Source organism: Mytilus trossulus, chromosome 9 (assembly GCF_036588685.1).
Source record: "Mytilus trossulus isolate FHL-02 chromosome 9, PNRI_Mtr1.1.1.hap1, whole genome shotgun sequence".
Lineage (NCBI taxonomy): Eukaryota > Metazoa > Mollusca > Bivalvia > Mytilida > Mytilidae > Mytilus > Mytilus trossulus.
In genome coordinates this window covers 12,220,539-12,241,719 of record NC_086381.1, presented here as the reverse complement: position 1 = coordinate 12,241,719, position 21,181 = coordinate 12,220,539, and the positions used below count along the sequence as shown (strand labels likewise).

General features: G+C 33.2%; 1 protein-coding gene across 1 annotated transcript in view; it reads right to left on the bottom strand.

Annotated features, from left to right (window-relative positions):
• Positions 1 to 21,085, bottom strand: part of LOC134685125 (ATP-dependent RNA helicase dhx29-like) — a 32,105-nt gene extending 11,020 nt beyond the window's left edge. Inside the window, exons 1-21 of the mRNA XM_063544589.1 lie at positions 20,926 to 21,085; positions 14,257 to 14,315; positions 12,224 to 12,337; positions 11,502 to 11,631; positions 10,706 to 10,872; positions 10,253 to 10,345; positions 9,655 to 9,781; positions 8,988 to 9,275; positions 8,363 to 8,531; positions 7,673 to 7,796; positions 7,147 to 7,248; positions 6,658 to 6,789; positions 5,798 to 6,061; positions 5,167 to 5,436; positions 4,324 to 4,500; positions 4,002 to 4,091; positions 3,274 to 3,369; positions 2,704 to 2,793; positions 1,941 to 2,080; positions 1,437 to 1,610; positions 638 to 766 (exon numbers count right to left, since the gene is read on the bottom strand). Coding sequence (XP_063400659.1) covers positions 638 to 766; positions 1,437 to 1,610; positions 1,941 to 2,080; positions 2,704 to 2,793; positions 3,274 to 3,369; positions 4,002 to 4,091; positions 4,324 to 4,500; positions 5,167 to 5,436; positions 5,798 to 6,061; positions 6,658 to 6,789; positions 7,147 to 7,248; positions 7,673 to 7,796; positions 8,363 to 8,531; positions 8,988 to 9,275; positions 9,655 to 9,781; positions 10,253 to 10,345; positions 10,706 to 10,872; positions 11,502 to 11,631; positions 12,224 to 12,337; positions 14,257 to 14,315; positions 20,926 to 20,995 — 3,005 coding nt within the window. The 5' untranslated portion in view covers positions 20,996 to 21,085. The remainder of the gene's footprint in view (positions 1 to 637; positions 767 to 1,436; positions 1,611 to 1,940; positions 2,081 to 2,703; positions 2,794 to 3,273; positions 3,370 to 4,001; positions 4,092 to 4,323; positions 4,501 to 5,166; positions 5,437 to 5,797; positions 6,062 to 6,657; positions 6,790 to 7,146; positions 7,249 to 7,672; positions 7,797 to 8,362; positions 8,532 to 8,987; positions 9,276 to 9,654; positions 9,782 to 10,252; positions 10,346 to 10,705; positions 10,873 to 11,501; positions 11,632 to 12,223; positions 12,338 to 14,256; positions 14,316 to 20,925) is intronic.
• Positions 21,086 to 21,181: the final 96 nt, after the last annotated feature.

The following is a 21,181-nucleotide window of genomic DNA, read 5'->3' as shown; positions in this document are numbered from 1 at the left end:
CCATACCACACATAGGTTTTCATGTTGATCAGCCTTGATGTTATATGAAACCATACCACAAGTAGGTTTTCATGTTGATCAGCCTTGATGTTTATATGAAACCATACCACACATAGGTTTTCATGTTGATTAGCCTTGATGTTTATATGAAACCATACCACACGTAGGTTTTCATGTTGATCAGCCTTGATGTTTATATGAAACCATACCACACATAGGTTTTCATGTTGATCAGCCTTGATGTTTATATGAAACCATACCACAGGTAGGTTTTCATGTTGATCAGCCAATCCTTGATGTTTCCCACTAGTAGTTATGTTTTCAAACAGTCATTTTATTTAAATTTGTTAGAAACAAGGAATTATGCTATATTTTATCTGTAAATTCTTGATGAATATTCATATTAGTTGAAAGACATATCTGTTTACAATTTCACATAGGTCAAATATTTTTAACTTTTTTTTTACAATTAACCATATTCGTGTAAAACCATACAAATTTCACAATACATCAATAAACTGTAAATGTTTTAAAATTTAATTCAGTAGAAATTATAAATGTTTCTCCATTTTCGAGGCATTTGCTTCTGAAAAAAACAAACTACCAACTGTTCTTTGAACTTTAGAAAATAACTTACTTCTGATGGGTATATAGTCTGAAGCAGAAGCCTTCTCTTACGCGTCCAGCTCTACCTTGTCTTTGTTTAGCATTAGCTTTACTGATAAACACTTCCTTCAGGGAACTCATCTGACTAGACTCAATGTATCTGTAATTTGTAATTCAATATGCATTGTATATACGTGATAGTTAACTTATCAAATTTGAAAGTCAAAGCCCTAGCAAGGACTTTAAAAATTCAAAAATGTTAATTCTAAAGATTGAATAAATCTAATAATCCACAAGCGACTATGAAAAAATCAAATAAATTTTCATTTCTGATCAATGAATATCCCCTTCGAGTGCCTTCCACATTCCTGTTTCTATGCCATTGTATCATTGTCATACAAATATAAAGCTGCCAATTTTCCTATAGACCTGTTGGCACATTTGGTTCATCAAGAGAGCTAATGAAGGTTATGACATTCTAACTTAGCCAATCATGCAATGAACTAAACATGGATTTTTTTTCATCAATGGGTCCACAAAGTGTTAAAATTGCAAAAGGTTTGGGAAATAAAGTATCTAACTGTGGTTTCTCCATATCTTAATGCTTAAGAACACGAAAAAGTGTGATGCTTGATTTTCTTACATATATTACCTATATTTTTTTGAAAAAATACATATTTGGTAGGTATATAATTTTTATACTTTTAAAATTCTAAGCATATTATACATGAACCTAGCTTTACTGACCTCTTTTTCATGGTTAAGGATACCATACTACATTTTCAAAGTTTTTTTCAAAAGGAAAAAAACAAGATTTAGTAACAATTTACCTAGTCTCCTTAACCTTTCCAGCATCAATAACAAACACAACATCAGGAATCGTGATCCCTGTTTCTGCTATATTGGTTGCTATGACAATCTTTCTAACACCCGATGGAGGCACTTTAAAGGCTGAACTCTGGTCTGATGAAGACAATACAGAATGCAAGGCTAATATCTGGTACCTACAGTAATAAAACAAACAAAAACATTCATGTTTATTTCTTTCAGCTGTATGCTAAATCATCATATGTATTATAGTAACTTTCATTATCCTGCTTTTTCTTGTGCATAAAACAAATGTATTTTACCATGTCATTCAAAAGGTTTTAATTGATTAATTCCTTTAATTGTTAAGGCTATCTTTGTAAAATAACCACCATCAATCAAACTTTAAATGATGTGCCGTCCAATCCCATCCTTCAGTGTGAATAAATTGTAACAGTAAAAGTCTTGCAATTATTTTGAATCTAATTAAATAATTTAAATATCTAAGGTACTTCAATTGTCCATACCTTTTTGTATCAGAGAACTTCCTGTCAGATTGCAGAAGCTCATACACTTCCTGAATATCAGCCAAACCAGGAAGGAATATCAATACGGCTCCATCTACTGCACTAAATTCTTCAGAATTACTGATGTACAATAGTGTTTCCTACAAAACAAAAATCTAAACAGCTTAAAAACTAAGGAGGGGGGAAGTAGAGTGTTTAGTCACAAAGGATATGGACACATATCTTTACTGATTAGTTAACTATCACTGAGGTTAGAGGTGGAAGATGTTATGTACCCTTTTCTATTCTATTGACATTCATGCTTTTCTCTAGACTTATTTAAAACAAGAGGCTGTCAAAATTATAGCAATCAAATGAGGACCATAACTATGAATGGCCAGTGAAAACAAGAATGTATTCCTATGACCATCCGCACTATCATTTTCTATGTTCAGTGGACAGTGAAAATGGGATAAAAACTCTAATTTGGCATTAAAATTAGAAAGATCATAGGGAGCATGTATACTAAGTTGATTGGACTTCCAACTTCATCAAAAACTACCTCATTCAAAAACCTTAACCTGAAGCGGGACAGATTTACAGACGAACAAACGGACACACTGACCAGAAAACAAAATGCCCATAAATGGGGCATAAAAACACTGGGAGGTGAATAAACATTTATTCTGGTATTTAGCCAGAAATTTTGATTTCCGTATATGAATTCTTACAGCCTTAGTTAGTATTGCAATTCTTCAAACATTAACACCTGGTTGATACTTACAACAATGAGATCAAAGTTTATTCTATTTTGGTTCATTCTAGTGATAGTATTTCTGGTCTTTAGACTGTACTTTTCTGGAGACAAGGTTGTCTACAATGATATAAAATTCAATTGATAGTCATTAATTTGTTTTATACATTATTTAATGGTTAATATTGAACTGGTTATATTTTGCATACAAAGTTTACTATTTAGCAAAAAGCAAGTCAAAACAGCATACAATCACTGTTATACATGTGTATCATTTCACTCTAAATCTTTTTCAATTGTAATAAATAACTTTTTGGTCAAATAAAGCTCTTTGCAACAATTACAATACATTGGACAAGAAGTAAGATAATATTAAAAATATATTCCTTACGAGTATAAAATGCAGGTATCCATTGTCTTATCATATTATCTATGTCCATCTGGGAATTTGGGCAGATGTATCAATTAGAAAAATTTGTAATTGAAAATATAAATGATTTCAGCCAATATTTTCTGATTGTTTGCTACTCTTCTAATCATATAAACATTTAAACCTAATTCCAACCATGGAAATATTAGACATTAATGATAAATGCCTACCAGATCTAACTTTGAGATACTATCTTTTGTCCAGAATACATCCACTTTAGACTGGTCTCCTCCTTTTTCTGTTACGTACAAACTGGCTTGCTCTTCCTATGCAAGATAAAATGACAAAGAAAAAAAAATAATACACTATAGAATTTAATGAAGTACAGACAGACAGACAAGTAGAACAGTATACCCCCACTTTTTTTTAAAGCGGGGGTATAATTAAAATCAAAATATGGAGCAGAAGTTTTTGAATATGTTTGTTTTGCTTTGGAAGATAAATAGACGCTAAACTTCAATAGCACAAACCAGGTCAGAGTTTTTTACGTGCTAACTCACAATGTTATGGCCATCCTACCAAAGTATCTTATTCTGACTTTGCAACAACCAGTCTTTATTCTTACTCCTGAATGCACCAATCTTGAAAGAAAAGCATCCAATACAAATTTGAATGCATGCTTAAGTCCAGGACATTTCCACTATAAGAGGGGGGCAATAGGGGTCTGTCAACATATAAAGGTATTGCCCATCCCCCCCTATAACACTTTGATGGCTTTATTTTGTTCAACTTGCTTAATTTTTCTCAACTTTTCTTTTCTCTTTTCACTGGACATATTTTCCATAACTGTTAACAATAGCAAAACAATCTGACCAATTTTGATTTTGTGTTGTGTTGTGTATGTAATAGTATTAACTATAGTGCAAATCAATCAACACTATAACACCTCAATTTATACCTTGACCAGTTGATCAGATCTGAGAGAGTAAGGTGAATCTTCCTCCACTGCATATCCTGTCTTGTTAACTACATCTTCCATATAATACACCTAAAATGGACACACAAATCTTCTTTTATATGGGTTGATGTTCAATTGTCAGTTTTCACATATACAATTTTTTTGCAATCCAATAACAAGAAAACAGATATTATTTAGAACAAATTTCTTTTTGAAATCTTTTAAACTCTTACTTAACATGATTTATTGTGAATTGCCTTCATTCATAATTTAAAATGAATTTGGGCCTGAAAAAGCAATGACCTATTAATACATTAAATACCTGTACAGGGAATGTCCTTCCTGGTATATTTATAACTGGACAATGTTGGAAATATCCTGAGAATTTCTCACTATCCAATGTGGCACTCATCAAAATAACTTTCAAATCTGGTCTCTTTAGCATTAACCTTTTTAATATGACTAGAAGGAAATCTGACTGAACACTTCTCTCGTGCACCTAGAAAAGAGAAAAGGTTATCTTTATATTCTGATTTCAAATTTAGGTCTTCAAGGTATGCAGAAGTATTTTTCGTTTATAAATTTTTCATTTAAAGACAAGTAATTCCATTTTGTTCCATTATAATTTTTAGGACATGCTTTCTGTATGGTTTGGCTTGAAACTCGCGGTTGCAGACAGTACATAATAAAATCTCAGTTGAAAACAGTACATTATTAATTGAAAACAAGAATGTGTCTTTAGTACATGGATGCTCCACTGGTAATATTATTTTCTATGTTAAGTGGACTGTGAAATTGGGATCAAAACTCTTATTTGGATTTACAAGGGGGCACATGCTGAAATGAGTTAGCTAACTATCCCTGTGTCAAACTTTCTGTGGCAAAAGTCTCAGGCTCCACAAAAAATAAAGAAAGATCATATCATAGGGATTTTGTGTACTAAGTTTCAAGTTGATTGGACTTCATCAAAAACTATCTGAACCAAAAACTTTAACCTAAAGCCAGACAAATGAACAAACAAAGTAATGAATGGAGGCAGACTAGAAAACATAATGCTCCTAGGTGGGGTCTAAAAATCATCACTTTTGCACAAAAATGTATGAATAATGCCGTCTTTCAACTTAATTAAGAAATCATACACTTATCAAAGTTTCCCTGTATTCACCTCATCAACAATGACATGTGTGACATTGCTTAGGGTTGTATCACTCTGTAGTTTCCTCAGCAGGACACCAGTTGTACAGTAATTCAATTTGGTATTAGGACCACATTTTGATTCAAATCTGATCTGGTACCCTACTAAAGAGTCTCGCTGACCAAGTCCAGATTCTGCCATCTCCTCAGACACTCTTTGGGCTAAACTAATGGCTGATATTCTCCTGGGTTCAGTACACACTATATTACATTGGGCTCCATTTCCATCAGTTATGTATCTCTGCAATGAAATAAACATTGTATAAGTCCATATAGGTTTTTCTGATCTCCTCCTTCCCTATGTTCTATTTCCTTTTCAATTTTACTTGATCTCACTGGTAACAATTACTTTTCTTATATTCACTAGTAGATTAAGAGCTCATCAGAATCGATCTTTTAATTGTTATTGTGTACATATTTTGCTGACTTTAAATAAGTAATATGTACTACCAACAAAAGAATGGAAATTAAAAGTTTAAAATGCTTACATTGTTATGACAGAACTTGATAATTATATAAACACATCTTACAAATTTTAAAAATGAGAAAAAAGATAATTTTCACTACATTGTGTTACACTACAACTAACATATTAGACTAACCTCCAACAGAAACTGAGGAATTTGTGTACTTTTTCCACTTCCTGTTTCTCCCGCTATAACAGTGACACCACTGCGTCTAATCTGATCAACAATTGACTCACGGTACTGATAAACAGGTAAATTCTGTCTTGTCTGATGGAGAGTTCTATATCTGTCTGTCTGTTGACGTCTTTTACACAAATCTAGTAAGGCTGTGCTGTCCATAGTTGACCTATGCTTCCTTGACCCTGGCATGGAAGCTGTTTGTACTTTTTCAGTTTCCGTCTATTAACATTCAGAAAGTATACTATAGAGTAAGAATAAGCCAAAATTTGAAGAGTGGTAAAAAACTTATCCTTTTCTTACAAATGTTTAAGGAATGTATAGGCAATATCAGAAACAGATTCAGTATAGATAATGGTACACAGTCTTTCACAACTCACACAATGAACGGCTTAGATTATCACACCTCTGTTTAAGATTTGATGTATTTTATCAGTTTGCTTCATCATGCATTGGTCAGGTGTGTTTTACATATCAATGTGAATCTCAAATTTTTATAAAATTACAACCTATTACAATTGCACAATCCCTAGTTGATGTTATGTTATTAATCTTCACTATATTGTACAATGTCTTGGGTTTTCTGGTTAATCTAATCACATTAAACTAGGTAATGGCTGATGAAGGAGATCTCTCTACAAATTGTTAGCTTGTGAGCTATCAAGTTGGAAACTTAGAAAGAGTTGCCACATATCATTTCCTACTTTTGCAAGTAATATCAAACTGTAGGTCTTGAACACTAATCAATCAATTAATCAATCAATACATCCATATACTTTAAAATAATTTCCCTATGTGGTGGAAAAATTAATTTTTACCTCTTCTTCCAAATTTTCCCATGAGTCAACAGTGTCATCATCATCTTTAGTTCCCTCTGTAGTCTTGTTTTCACTATTTTTACTGCCTAACTGTAATTTCTTCATCAATTTAGTTATAAGCTGATCTCTTGGCTGCAATGAATAGGTTTGAAAATGATCTTCAATCAAATTGGCAGATAAATCACAGGTGCTATCTCATAGAGTATTTTCTTATACCAAGAAATTCATAGCACATGCAAGCTATTACAATTAAATAATATTATAAGAATATTTGTCTTATATAATTAGTAATTAGAAATTTCTGCAATTGAGACAATGATTCTTTTGCTGAAGATTTAGCATTCCAACCGGACTTGCAATCTTTAATAAATGTACAGTTCTCCAGTATTGCACCAATTTTTTGAGAAGTAACAAATTTTTAACATATCTTTCAATGCCGATGATCAAGGAAAAAATATAAACTTTTACAAATATTGTTTATATATCTACCTTATTTTCTGTTGTCTGGGCTTCCTTAGCCTTGGCTTTCTCTGAATCCTGCCATTCTAACCACACATCTCTGTACGGTGGAGGCAATAACTGATGTATAGCCTAAAAATCATAATAAAACACAATTTCTTATATGTCCAAGATTGGTTCAGATATTAAAATGATACAAACAGACAGACCTTTGGAAGGCACTAAATTTATTTACAGTATGTCTAAACTAGACAAGATTTAGAGCATAACATATAACATTGTCTCTGGTTTCATTTGAAATCATATTTTAGCCACTAGGTATGAAAAAAGAACATGTAAAGATTATATGTATTACATTCACTCCAAAAAACATCTAAGTCTACAAAAATTCTATAGATGATGATTAAAGATAAGGTATTGAAGAAAAAAAATAATCATATATCAGCTCCTGGTAGTAGCAAAATTGATCATACCTGATATTTAATAAGTTCTGTTTGAGTGATGGCTACCATAGCACAAATCATGCAAAATGAGCTTATTAACATACGATTCTTACCTGTCCCTTGCATAGATGATATAATGCCAGAGTACATCCCAAATGCTCTGCTTCTTTCACATTTTCACATAGAATTTCAGGACAAGCTTCAATAGTTTCTTCTTTCTTTCTCCCTATCGTCACTCTGAAATAGTTACCAAAGGAATACTATACAGCCTTTATTGAATAACTCATTTACATTGTCTTGATGATGCTTTTATTTTGATAATAACAAATTTACTACACATATGAAGCGAATGTATATGTACAACAAGAAATTGAATGCATAAACATTTACCAGAAAACCTGCATATAATTAATGTTAATCGTCAAATGTTCATCTGGTAATTATAACATGTTTATTAGGAGAACAACACATTGATCAAATATGAATATGACACTGCATTATATTAGAATGACAATCTGAGGTAACATTCAACAGAAAGACCTTGTCATCCAACCCTGACACATTATTATTTGTCTAGAGACAAACAGGCTGTGCTCTTACTACTTTATGCTGTGTGCTAAGCTTAGCAGAGGCAGCAAATACTATTTCAAAGTCTGGGGTTGGACTAAGCCATGTATGGAACCAAAGACCTCACAAAATGATCACTTATTATCTTTAAAAATAGTCCTTGGTTTTTACATGATTTTCAATTTTTGTTCATACATGTCATAGCAATGATTATGTTTTTCTTCAGTAAAACATACCTGCATTTCCACAGATTTCTGACTGGGTTAATTTTATGGTACTTTGGAGAATCCACTTTATGTTTTCGACACCAATCTATGAGAAACTGCTTTGGAGATTTACCAGTCCATTGTTGCCGAGTATACTCAAACTGTCTGATATCTAGTTTGCTCAAATCAATCTTGGATTCTGTAAAGATATATATAAAAATAATAAAATGTTCATTCAGATATAAATATCTTAACTGATGTGAACAATGTTACTAGGTTTAATTCACATCTTGTTAAACTCATTTTTTTAACCTAATGATGCTTATTTCATTAAATGAACTATATGCCTCACATTTATAAATATATTCATAAGTTTCAAATCAACCATGCCTTAAGAAAAAGCAGCTTCACATTAAAAACTCTTATACATTGGTCAGTATTTCATAGTTAAAATGGCACTTGAAATAGAAATTGCAATTGTTAAGAAAACAATAATATGTGTCAAAAGATCACCATGAAATATTCATGTTCAGAAAAACCATGAAATGTGGATCAAACTCCCCTATTTAACATATATATATTTTAAAAACAGTTTATTTTATAATAACCCTGTGTACTTGTTCCATGGGGTATAAAACACAACTGTATTTCTTACCTTTTGGTTTTTCTTCTGCAGCTTGATTTTCAAACATAGTAAATGCATCACCAAAGTCTTCTGACTCCTCTTGTTCATCTGGTGATTCATCATGCTGACATGGTAAAGATTGTATGTCATGTGACTGACTAAGTGATGCTGTTAGTCCTTGATCACATGGTGTGTCATGTGACTGTATAACTGTTGATGCCTGTCCTTGATCACCTGATTCATTAATCTTTTCCTTTTCTAGGTCTTTTATCTTTACTGCTGGGTTAAACCTGCTATCTTCCTCTATGGCATTCATTTCTAAAACATATAAGAACATAATTTTTATTTAAAGAAAAAAATATTTGTCAATTGATCAAGTTGACAACTAGTTTAATCCCTTACCTGTCTTTTTTTCCCCATTTTATGTAAGGTAAAACCTTCAGGCCCCTCCAGTTTGTTTTTATTCTTATCCTTTAAGAAAGGGCAAAATTATAGTCATAGAATTTTGAACTAACAGTTACACAAGTAATAGCTGTAGCTTTCTACTTCAAATAAAAATACTGAGGATGCTTACAATATTATGGATAGAACAAAAATCAATTCATCTACCAAATTTCCTCAATTCTGCTTCCAATTTTTTTTTTTTTGCAAAGTTTCTGTGTATTACATATACATTTACCATAAATGAAAAATGTACCTTGAACAAGTTTTCTAATATTATTTGATATTTCTTTCTGTCTAGATTTGGCTCCCTCTAGTTTAGCTTGAACTGCTTCTTCTCTGGCGTCCAATAGCTTCGCTGTTAGCTCAAGATATTTTTCGTTCTGAAATAAATATATTTTTATGACTCAATAAGGTTGACAAATCTTCATTTTTCAAAGGACAAAACAACTTTTCAGAAAATCAAATAGTTTATATTCAACTCTGAAATGTACCTCAGTTTCATTTATTCAAATTTGTCAAAAGCTGAAAATGTTAGGTCACTCACAAGGGATGTTTTGAAATTGGCAACCTTTTCAAAGGCATGACCTTTACCTAGCCAGCATTCATATCCAACCTAAAATAAATGATGAGCTTAAGTTCTGGTCAAAGGGATAAAAAGTTCAATGTCCTAGGCCATCCAAAAACATATACATTTCTTTATCCAAATTTTGTGTTGTGAAAAGGGAACAAGTATGCATTTGGATAAAAGGCATGACAAGCTGAGTCAATGAAACAGAATGCCTAACACCAAGGAATTGAATTCGAAAGTAAAACAAAATAAATTGATATTGTAAACTCCAAAGTCCACTTACTGGGTCAGATTCTTCATCAGATTGACTCTCATCAGAGCTGTTCTCCGTATACTGTAGAATCCAGTCCTTCATTGTAGATGATTTGGAGGATTTCTGAGAAGATCATGCTAACAATTTAGTACACTATTATTTTTCTATACAAATAAAGTTAAATAAAAGTAATAAACATGATTAAAACACATTCAGATCTGTCCCCTGTTTACAATCCTATTATGTGTTAAATAGTTAAATTCATTGTACCATTAAATAATTTAAAAAACATTTTTTTCAAAATTATTTATCCCTTAAAATGAAACAACCTATATTCTAAAAGGGAATTAGTTTTTGTGACATATAGATAAAACTCAGATAATTCTTATTTAAAAATAGCTCAACTAATCATAAGCTTATGCAATTTTTTGTGTGTTGATTCAAAGTTTTCAACCCCATAATTTATCTATAATCCTGCTATACTCCATGTGGTTTTTCATCTGTATTTGTTTTTTCAGCTGTTATCTTTTTCGCAGTTGATAATGGCAGCAATGTTTTCTGTTCAGTAAGCTGGTCATCAAATTTTGGTCTGTACGTATTCTTGACTTCTTCCTTTTCTAGTGTGTCAGAAAATCCTTGAGGCAGCTGATCTACAAACACATGAACCTTTCACGTTCACTAAAATTCAAGTGACATATTTTTTGTTTATTAACTTCAAGTACAAAAGATTGTTGGCTTTATTGAATTATTCCTATCTTTTTCAAACCAAAGTGTTATTGGTATTTGTTGTTATTATGCAAAGCACACAGCATTTTATGAGTAATAAAAGATGCTCTGCTTAGGTATGATCTGTACAGAGAAAATGTTTTCCTGTCAACTGATACTATCTTGTCTACCATGTTAAAATTGCCACTAAGCACACTAGTATAGCACTAAGACCAGCATTTTGTATGACATCCTGTTTTATCCTGAATATGAATTTACTGTTTACTGCTCAATAAATCAATCAATGCTTTAAAAGATGTGTTTAAGGTGAAAGCATAAAAATATAGTATATGCCAATACAAATAATTAACAGTGATTGGTGTGTTTAAGGTTAACTTCATTTTGTAATATAAATAAGAGTAGATGAAACGTCTAAGATAAAAGCAATTTTATAGTATATTTCATACTTGTCACTTTGCATCTAGTATGTAATAGTATGTAGTGTGTGATATTATATACCAATAAACTTAGACTTGAGAAATGATTTGTGTTGAAAAATTAAAGAAAGAATTACTATTAGCTAAATTCAAACAAAGCCAATCTAATGCATCAATAAGATCTCCTCCATGTAATACTGTATTGGTCATAGTCTGTTCTATCTGTGAATGACTAAATCCTGCTCCAGCTAAACTAGTGTACATGTCCTGAAAAATAAATAGATCAACAACTGGAATTATTGCCAAATAGACTGGTGTACATGTCCTGAAAAATAAATAGATCTTAGACTGGAATCACCAGGTGTGTAGAAGGTTTCTAAAGCAATGGAGATTGCTAAAATATTATAAGCTTTGAAATATTGAAAATATGTGAAATATAATATTTCTTGAAATATTCCATAATAGCAGGTGCACATCTTCAATATAATGCAATCTTCCAGAGAATTTTCAGGGATCTGTTTGATAAATGTAGGAGGAGTTGATTACACAATTTTTGAACCCTCTTTCAAAGATTAGTAACATTTTTATAATTTTGAAGTATACTTAATATCATGGCCATTTTTAGACTTTTTCTTAAAATCAATTCATTTAGGAAGTTTCCAATCTAGATTAGGAAAATTAGGCCTCTTTTCACGTACAGAATGGTTGCAAATTTGTTTCCATAGAAAAGGTTGGAAACAATTGCACTCAGGTTCCTTTTCTCTGTTCCAAATATACTCAAAGCAAAATGTATGATGTGATAGAAAGTTTCTTATTCTTAAACTTAATTAACAGACCACGATAATAAAAGTTAACATACAGTGAGCTTTTTGGTTGTAAGTCTGTTGGACAGGTCTTTTGTAATTTTCAGCTCTTTATAATCATCCTGAATCACATCAACAATCTCCTTTTCCAAATCTTGTGGTATTCTTATCTGTAAAAAAATATAGAACAAAAGCAATCATTACCTCATATGCATGTACAATGTATAATTATAAATTTAAATGAATTTGAACTTCAGCATACAATTTGACGAAAATAAAGTTCAATTGTTAAACTCATTACAAATTCTTAAAATCTGCACTATAGGTAAAAGAAAGTTTTTTTCACACTCACCAGTCCATTAAAAGTGTGTGTGAGCACCGTAAGGTAAAGATTGCTTTCATTTCCCAATTTTTAAACTAGAGGCTCTAAAGAGCCTGTGTCGCTCACCTTGGTATATATGTGAATTTAACAAAGGAAGCAGACAGTTCATGACAAAATTGTGTTTAGGTGATTGTGATGAGTTTGTACATCTCACTTTACTGAACATTCTTGCTGCTTACAATTATCTCTATCTATAATGAACTAGTCCGTGTAGTTTCAGTGGAAAATGTTAGTAAAAATTTACAAATTTTATGAAAATTGTTAAAAATTGATTGTAAAGGACAATAACTTCTTAGGGGGTCAATTGACCATTTTGGTCATTTTGACTTATTTTTGAGTCTTACTTTGCTGAACATTATTGCTGTTTACAGTTTATCTCCATCTATAATAATATTCAAGATAATAACCAAAAACAGTAAAATTTCTTTAAAATTACCAATTTAGGGGCAGCAACCCAACAATGGGTTGTCTGATTCATCTGAAAATTTCAGGGCAGATAGATCTTGACCTGATAAACAATTTTACCCTTAGACAGATTTGCTCTAAATGCTTTGGTTTTTGAGTTATAAGCCAAAAACTGCATTTTACCCTATGTTCTATTTTTAGCCATGGCTGACATCCTGGTTGGTTGACCGGTCAAAAAACACAAATTTTAAACTAGATAGCCTAATAATGATTCTGGCTATATTTGATAAAATTTGGCCCAGTAGTTTCAGAGAAGAAGATTTTTGTAAAAGTTAACTAAGATTTACGAAAAATGGTAAAATATTGACTATAAAGGGCAATAACTCCTAAAGGGGTCAACTGACCATTTTGGTCATGTTGACTTATTTGTTAAACTTACTTTGCTGAACATTATTGCTGTTTACAGTTTATCTCCATCTATAATAATATTCAAGATAATAACCAAAAACAGTAAAATTTCTTTAAAATTACCAATTTAGGGGCAGCAACCCAACAATGGGTTGTCTGATTCATCTGAAAATTTCAGGGCAGATAGATCTTGACCTGATAAACAATTTTACCCTTTGTCAGATTTGCTCTAAATGCTTTGGTTTTTGAGTTATAAGCCAAAAACTGCATTTTACCCCTATGTTCTATTTTTAGCTTTTTTTAAACTAGATACATCAATGATGATTGTGGCCAAGTTTGGTTTAATTTGGCCCAGTAGTTTCAGAGGAGAAGATTTTTGTAAAAGTTAACGCCGGACGCCAAGTGCCCGGTGAGCTAATAAAAAATGAAATGTAATTAAATAGGCAATTATAAATTTAGGTTGGAGTTTAAATGTATATATATTGACCAAACAGTGTTGTCTGTTAATATTAAGGTGTTCCCCAATATTTACCTGCAAAAAACAACAAAAGTGACATGATTGTCAACAAAAAGAAATTTTAACAATGTAGTCATTTGTTTTCATTTATTTCAATGTTGGATATAACCAGATGCATAGAGTTATAAGAAATGAGCTTACATTGCTACAAAGTGAGAGAGATTAATTGTAAGCAAGAAGAAAAAAAAAGTTTATAATTTCTTAACAAAAATATATTCATGCCAGTGCCAATTTGCAGAAAAAATTGAGAGTGATGTAGTTTTGACAAAAGAGGTGGCAAAAAAAGTAAGCAACCTTGGACAAACTTGCAAACTTGCAATAGCTCAGGGTCTAAACTAGTTTTATTGACTTCATTAAACAACAGAACATTTAATTACCTTTAAATCTTGGTCATGATCATCTACTTTAGCTGTTGGTAAAGAGTAGGTCTTTTTACCTGAAAGAATACAAGGCTGATTGAATTTTAAGTCATATGCATCTCAATACACCAGTCACCAGAACATACTGCTGTTAAATGGCATACATGTATATTACACAATTGCTTCATTTTCATACAACAAAGACCTTACCTTACCTCTGTATCTTTACCCCCTTCAAAGGAGAACCACACAGTTTCTGTGTGTTGAACAGGTGCTTTGGGTGGCGGTGCTCATTATTTACATTGGTGCTGTGTCTGTGGGTCCCATCACCATAATATATCCATGAATTTTTTGGATCATCCTTCCACCATTATGTACATTATTTACATATATGAATATCACTAAAGCTAATGTTTGCAATCCGCAAAGACACCTCCCAACATTTTAAAATTCATGTGTGTTATGATTAAAATTTCATGGCGATTTTTATCAATGTTAAAACAAGTCTATCCACACGGGTTTTGTGTTAATATATAAAAACGGCATCTTATTAATTGTTTATAATCTAAAATCTAGAATGTCCTCACATACTGAATATATATATATAGAGAGAGCGGCTTTGCCTGGTTAAAATACGTATTTAAAGCTCTATGTTTTAAAAATGTTTGCTCTTAAAAATCTAAAACTTCAGTGTTCATACGAAATTACTACATGTATATTGTGATAAAAGTATATGTACGGTAAAATCTAAAAGTATGTCCACTATGAATATGTAGGCAATCTGGTGCTTTATGACCCAGAGTCAATGGTAACACTACCCCCCCATTTGCATTTGCGTTGTAATGTCCAAGTCGTGGAACCTTATGGTATTATTCATCTCATTTTGCCATATGTCATTCACCTCTTCAAGTATCACCGTTCTAACGGACTTTAACTTCTCGCATTGCATTACAAAATGTTCTAGCGTTTCCTCATGTAACCCACAAAGCAGGCAGGTCGGGTCTGTTTCTTGTCTGTAGAATTGAATCCGTTTTGTTTGAAGTACAAAAGTTCCAGTAATAAGGCGTAATCTGGTAGGGATTCTGCTATTGTCTAGAGCGGAGTGACTCATGTGTTCGGAGGATTGGGTGAAGTTTTCCCTTGATGAGGTTTTGACTGCTCAGGTACTTTAGGCCCAAGTAAAGTTCAGATATTTGTACAGTTTTGATGCTCCAGTATTTCATCACAGCGTTCTTTATCAATGTGATCCACTGAGTTTTCTTTGTTGGGTTGGCCAAGTAGGTGTTTGCTTCGCTGAGATCGTATAGACGTAGCAGCTTGTTGACGTGTATGAACCAGCTATTACTATCCTCACTGCAGACTGTCAGTTGTCTCCTGGCAAGCTTTTTCTCGGTACTCTCTTCTGATTGATGGCAGATATTGTTAAAGAAATGTGAATTTGGGCTTCAACCGGAAGAATTCCTGTGAGTATGTAGACTGCTGGATCAGGGCATCTTGTTGGCAGCGATAGTATCTGTTTAAGCATTCTTTTTTGAAAGATCTCAAGTTGTTCAAGAGGCTTACCGGATGGGGTTAGTAGTTCCATTCCGTATAGTAGGACAGGGAGTATATACGTCTTGTAGATATGCAGTAGCGATTCAGAGTCCAAGCCATTGTGTCCATGGAACCCGGCTCCAAGTAGGCTGTATGCACTCCTTCTTGCCTTTGTTATATTTTGGTTGGTGTTACTTTGTATATTGTTCTTCTGAGTTGTAGTTCTGATGATCCCAAGGTGTGTAGCCTGCTCAACATTAGGCATAGGTGTGTTACCCATCATCAGGTTGTCTTCTTCCATTTTGGTGTTATTGCTGTTTCCGCTTATTTTAATTACTACACTTTTCTTTGGCTGCAGCTGGTATCCTTCTGAGTTGGCAAAATCAAGGGCCATGTTGACCATAATTTGAGCATCAGTTGATTGCGTACTCAATATTGCGATATCATCTGCACATCCGGTGTTGTTTGTGTTGACATTCCCTATAGTCATGATAGTCATGCCGTAGGTTGTATTTTGGAAGTGGTCTAGCAGAGGGTTGATGTATAACTTGTACAGGTCTGTACTCAGTATGCCTCCTTGCCTGACACCCATGCCTACTGTGAAACGCTCTGATGTTTTTCCAGACCATTTTATGCTACTTTCTGCGTTTTGATGAAGACTCCTAATGGTTGTCCATGTCCTGTCTTGAATCCCAGCATGATATACCCTGCGGAATAGATGTGAGTGCACCACAGTGTCAAAGGCAGCTTTTGCGTCCAACAAGACTAGGTTACCGTTTTGCTTTTTTCCCGGGAGAATTAGGTACATTTCCTCCACAGGTAGGGGTGCATTCATCGGGGAGGATCCTTTGGTGAATCCTCTTTGAGTTGGGTTTTGCACCTTCTGCACTTTTGGTTGTATCCGATCTCTAATGATGGCTTCAATTATCTTGCTCTCTACGGGTAAAATAGTTATTCCTCAGTAGTTTAATGCACCATTTTTGCTGCCTTTGTTCTTAAATACAGGAGAAAGCAGTCCTATTTTCAGAATTGTTGGTATATCTCCTTCTGAGAATATGATGTTGATGAGTTGAGTAAGGGCGGATAAGATATAATCTCCAGCATATATGAAATGTTCGATGGTTATATTATGGTAGTCTGCGGATTTGTTTCTATTTATTGTAGAAATAGCTTGACCATTACTCCTGTACCAGGTATGGACCTGTGTCGCTGGATACAATTGATTTAGGTGCATTTGTAATATTAAAAACAAAAATAAAACAGAAATAGATTGGATATAACATTTTTTAAATAACTGATTGTTGTGTAAATATCAATACACTACATGAACAGCTGTTATCTGAGAGGGGCATCTTGAAGATTTAACTCAACTTAAGTTTAATTTAAACATTCTGCAGAAAAAGAAAAAAAAAACTTTAATCGTGTTAAGGTTCATGTGTTTGGCTAAAATGGCCATATTTTTACCTCAGAATTTAACCATAGTACATACAAAGCTGTGCATCTGGAAAAGTTTTAAGGCCTAGCATGATCTAGATAAATAAATTTCAAATATGTTTTATTCCTCCAGAAGGTACCAAAATAAAATAAGTTCGGAAAGAAGTTTGAGATCTTCCCAGCAGGTAATTATTGAAGTAAGCTGTTATGTTTGACAACTGACAACGATTGTCTTATTACCTGCATTGGCACTCTGGCTTCCATACCAGAACAAACTGACAGCAAGAAAAAGCATATCAGTGGTTTTAAACACGAATTGTGGAATGCCAAATTTTTCCACTAGCTTATTCAATAACTAATCAAGCATATCATTAAATTCTAGTAGTAACTGGAGTATGAGTGATACATCACTCAATAACAGCTTAGGTGCTCCTCAGGCATCTTCATCGCCTTTGGCTAAGACTAAATCAAAACCAAAAGTCAAAACATTACAAAAAGCCACTACAAAAAATCATAAACCTATCAGGATACTTAACATAAACTTTCAATCTATACGAAATAAAAAAGAAGATCTCAATCAGTTAATTGATTCATCTAAACCTGACATAATTATAGGCACTGAAACATGGCTAGACAAAAATATATCATCATATGAATTCTTTCCATCAGAACTATTTAATGTCTATAGATCAGACAGACCACCAAATAAAAATAACCAAAGTCATGGAGGTGTACGTATTGCCATTAATAAAGAACTTATAAGCACAGAAGTAAGTGAACTTAAAACTGACTGTGAAATAGTTTGGTCTCAAATAAACATGACTGGTAGTAAAAACTTATTAATAGGTGCATATTACAGACCACCATCAGATAAAGGAACATCCTTACAACAACTAGAACTATCACTTAGTAGAATTAACCAATCATCAAATACTAATATTATGATTGGTGGTGACTTTAACTTAGGTTATGTTGACTGGTCTATACCTCAGGTCATACCCGGTAAACCGGATGCTGAACATCACAATAAACTTTTAGAACTACTAGAAAATTTTAACCTTCAACAAATAGTTAATACACCAACTAGAAAAGAAAGAATACTAGACTTAATCCTAGTTAACAATCCAACAACTGTCAACAAAGTAAACACACTTCCACCACTAGGACTAAGCGACCACGACATCGTCTATACAGAAACAGATACTTGGCTACGAAAAATTAGACAACATCCCAGAAAAATACTAAAATATGACAAAGCAAACTGGGAAAATATAGAAGCAGATCTACAAAAAACACTAGAAGAGCTTACTATTATGAACAATAACAACAATAGTACTATTAATGAAATGTGGGATTTATTTAAAAACAATATCACAAAATCAATAGATACAAACATCCCACATAAAATGTTAACATATAAACATCGACTTCCATGGGTGCACAACAAACTCAGAAAAATGATAAATAAAAAGAATAAATTGTACTCTAAAATGAAAAAGGACAAAAAGCATATAGTAAAATATAAAAAACTAAAACAACAAGTACAACAAGAACAAAGACGTGCCTATTGTACATATATAGAAAAAATGATCCTTGACCTTCCAACAAATGACCCGGACCTTAGTTACAGCAACCAATCAAAACCAAAGAAACTCTTCTCTTATATTAAATCAATCAGAACTGACAATAGTGGAGTTGCACCCCTAAAAAAAAAAGGGCCAATTAACAACTGATACAAAACAAAAAGCTAACATTTTAAATGAGCAGTTTCAATCCGTCTTTACCACCGAAACGGCAAATAATATGCCTGATAAAGGGCCAAGTCCCCATCCAGTCATTCCATCACTCACAATTACCACACCTGGCATACAAAAACTCCTGCATAACATCAATCCGCACAAAGCCACCGGCCCAGATAACATCAGCGGCAGAGTACTTAAACAACTTCAAAACATAACGGCACCAATCCTCACCATCATTTTCCAGAAATCACTTACAACTGGCTGTATACCATCTGACTGGAAACATGCAAATGTCGGACCAGCATACAAAAAAGGGGAAAAATATAACGCAGTAAACTACAGACCAATGTCTCTCACTTGTATCAGTTGCAAACTTATGGAACATGTCATTACTAAACACCTAATTAACCACCTAGAAAAAAATAACTTATTATACGACCTTCAGCACGGCTTCAGACACTCTAGATCATGTGAAACTCAACTCCTATCCTTCATACAAGAACTAGCTTCAAATTCAGACAATAACACCCAAACAGACCTTGTAATTATGGACTTTGCCAAAGCCTTTGACAAAGTCCCACATCAAAGACTCTTATACAAACTACATTTCTACGGTATACAAAATGAAACACTTAACTGGATCTCTGCCTTCTTATCAAACCGCACACAAACAGTTGTTCTGGATGGAGAGTCATCAGACATTGCTCCAGTTACTTCTGGTGTCCCACAGGGAACAGTTCTGGGTCCAGTTCTATTCCTGGTATATATTAACGACCTACCAGAATATTTGAAATCCAGAAAACTCAGACTGTTCGCAGACGACAGCATCATATACAAAAGCATCAAATCTAAAAAAGATTGTGATAGCCTCCAAGAAGATCTTGATGCTGCTGCAAAGTGGGAAGAAGACTGGCTGATGGCTTTCCATCCAGACAAATGTACAGTTCTCACTGCCTCAAACAAGAAAAATACCATCAAACACGACTACATCCTTCACGGCCACACTTTAGAAGCTGTCTCCTCCGCAAAATATCTTGGAGTAACACTGCAATCAGATTTGAAATGGACACAGCATACAAACAACATCATTGGTAATGCTAATAAAAGCCTAGGCTTTCTAAAAAGAAATCTGAAAACATCCATTACAAACATTAAGTCTCAGGCATATCTAGCACTCGTACGTCCTAAACTAGAATATGCTTGCTCGGTTTGGAACCCTCATACTGCTGAACAATGCAATAAACTTGAGATGGTTCAACGTCGGGCTGCTAGATATGCCTGTAATCGTTATCACAACACCAGTAGTGTTACAGACATGCTCAATACTTTAAATTGGCCTACCTTACAACAACGCAGACTTAAAACTACTTATAATGTTTTATAAAATTGTACACCATATTGTCGCTGTACCATCAACATTACTCATACCAACAGACAATAGAACCCGACAACTTCATCCACAAACTTACAGACACTTACTTACAGTTAAAGATTGTTACAAATATTCATTTTTTCCGTATACTATTACACAATGGAATGTACTACCTCCAAAGGTAGTACTTTCGCCCACTTTAAATATTTTTAGAGAACAGTTAACACCTACTGTTCTCTACAATATAGAACAGTAAACCTAGTAGTTATGTAAATAGTTTTAACCACATGTCATGTTAGTATTTGTTTGTTTATTTTTTGGCACTGTTATTTTGTAAATATTTATTTATTATTATCCTACGCATGCGCAGCAGTTAGTAATCATGAAAAATCTGATGGATAACTGGATACCATAAGAAGAAGAAGAATCAATCAATCAAATCCAAAAAGCATTTTTTTTTATTAAGGGCGAAATGGTTTTGGGGGCGAAATAACCCATAATGGCATTTCTGTTAGCGGGGCGACACAACAAAGTAGCTGAATCATCGATTATTATCTTAAAAAATATATCGGAACATGTGTTTATTCTAGTATTTTAGACTTGTACTTTTGTCAACTTTGTGTGGAGCAGATTTTTCAGTTTCTGTGTTCTTCTGTTGCTGTCTTTTCTTTCCCATGTTTTCTTCTAATATTGAACACCTCGAGTAAGGTCGACAGTTGCCACAAAGAAAGATAACTGTTTATTCAAAAAATATGTCAGGTTATCTCCCTTGGAAAATTAACATTGTTTGCTCATGAAAATTTCAAAAGGCAACCTATAGAATTAAGGACAAACGAAGCTGTTGTTTATTATTTTTTTAATT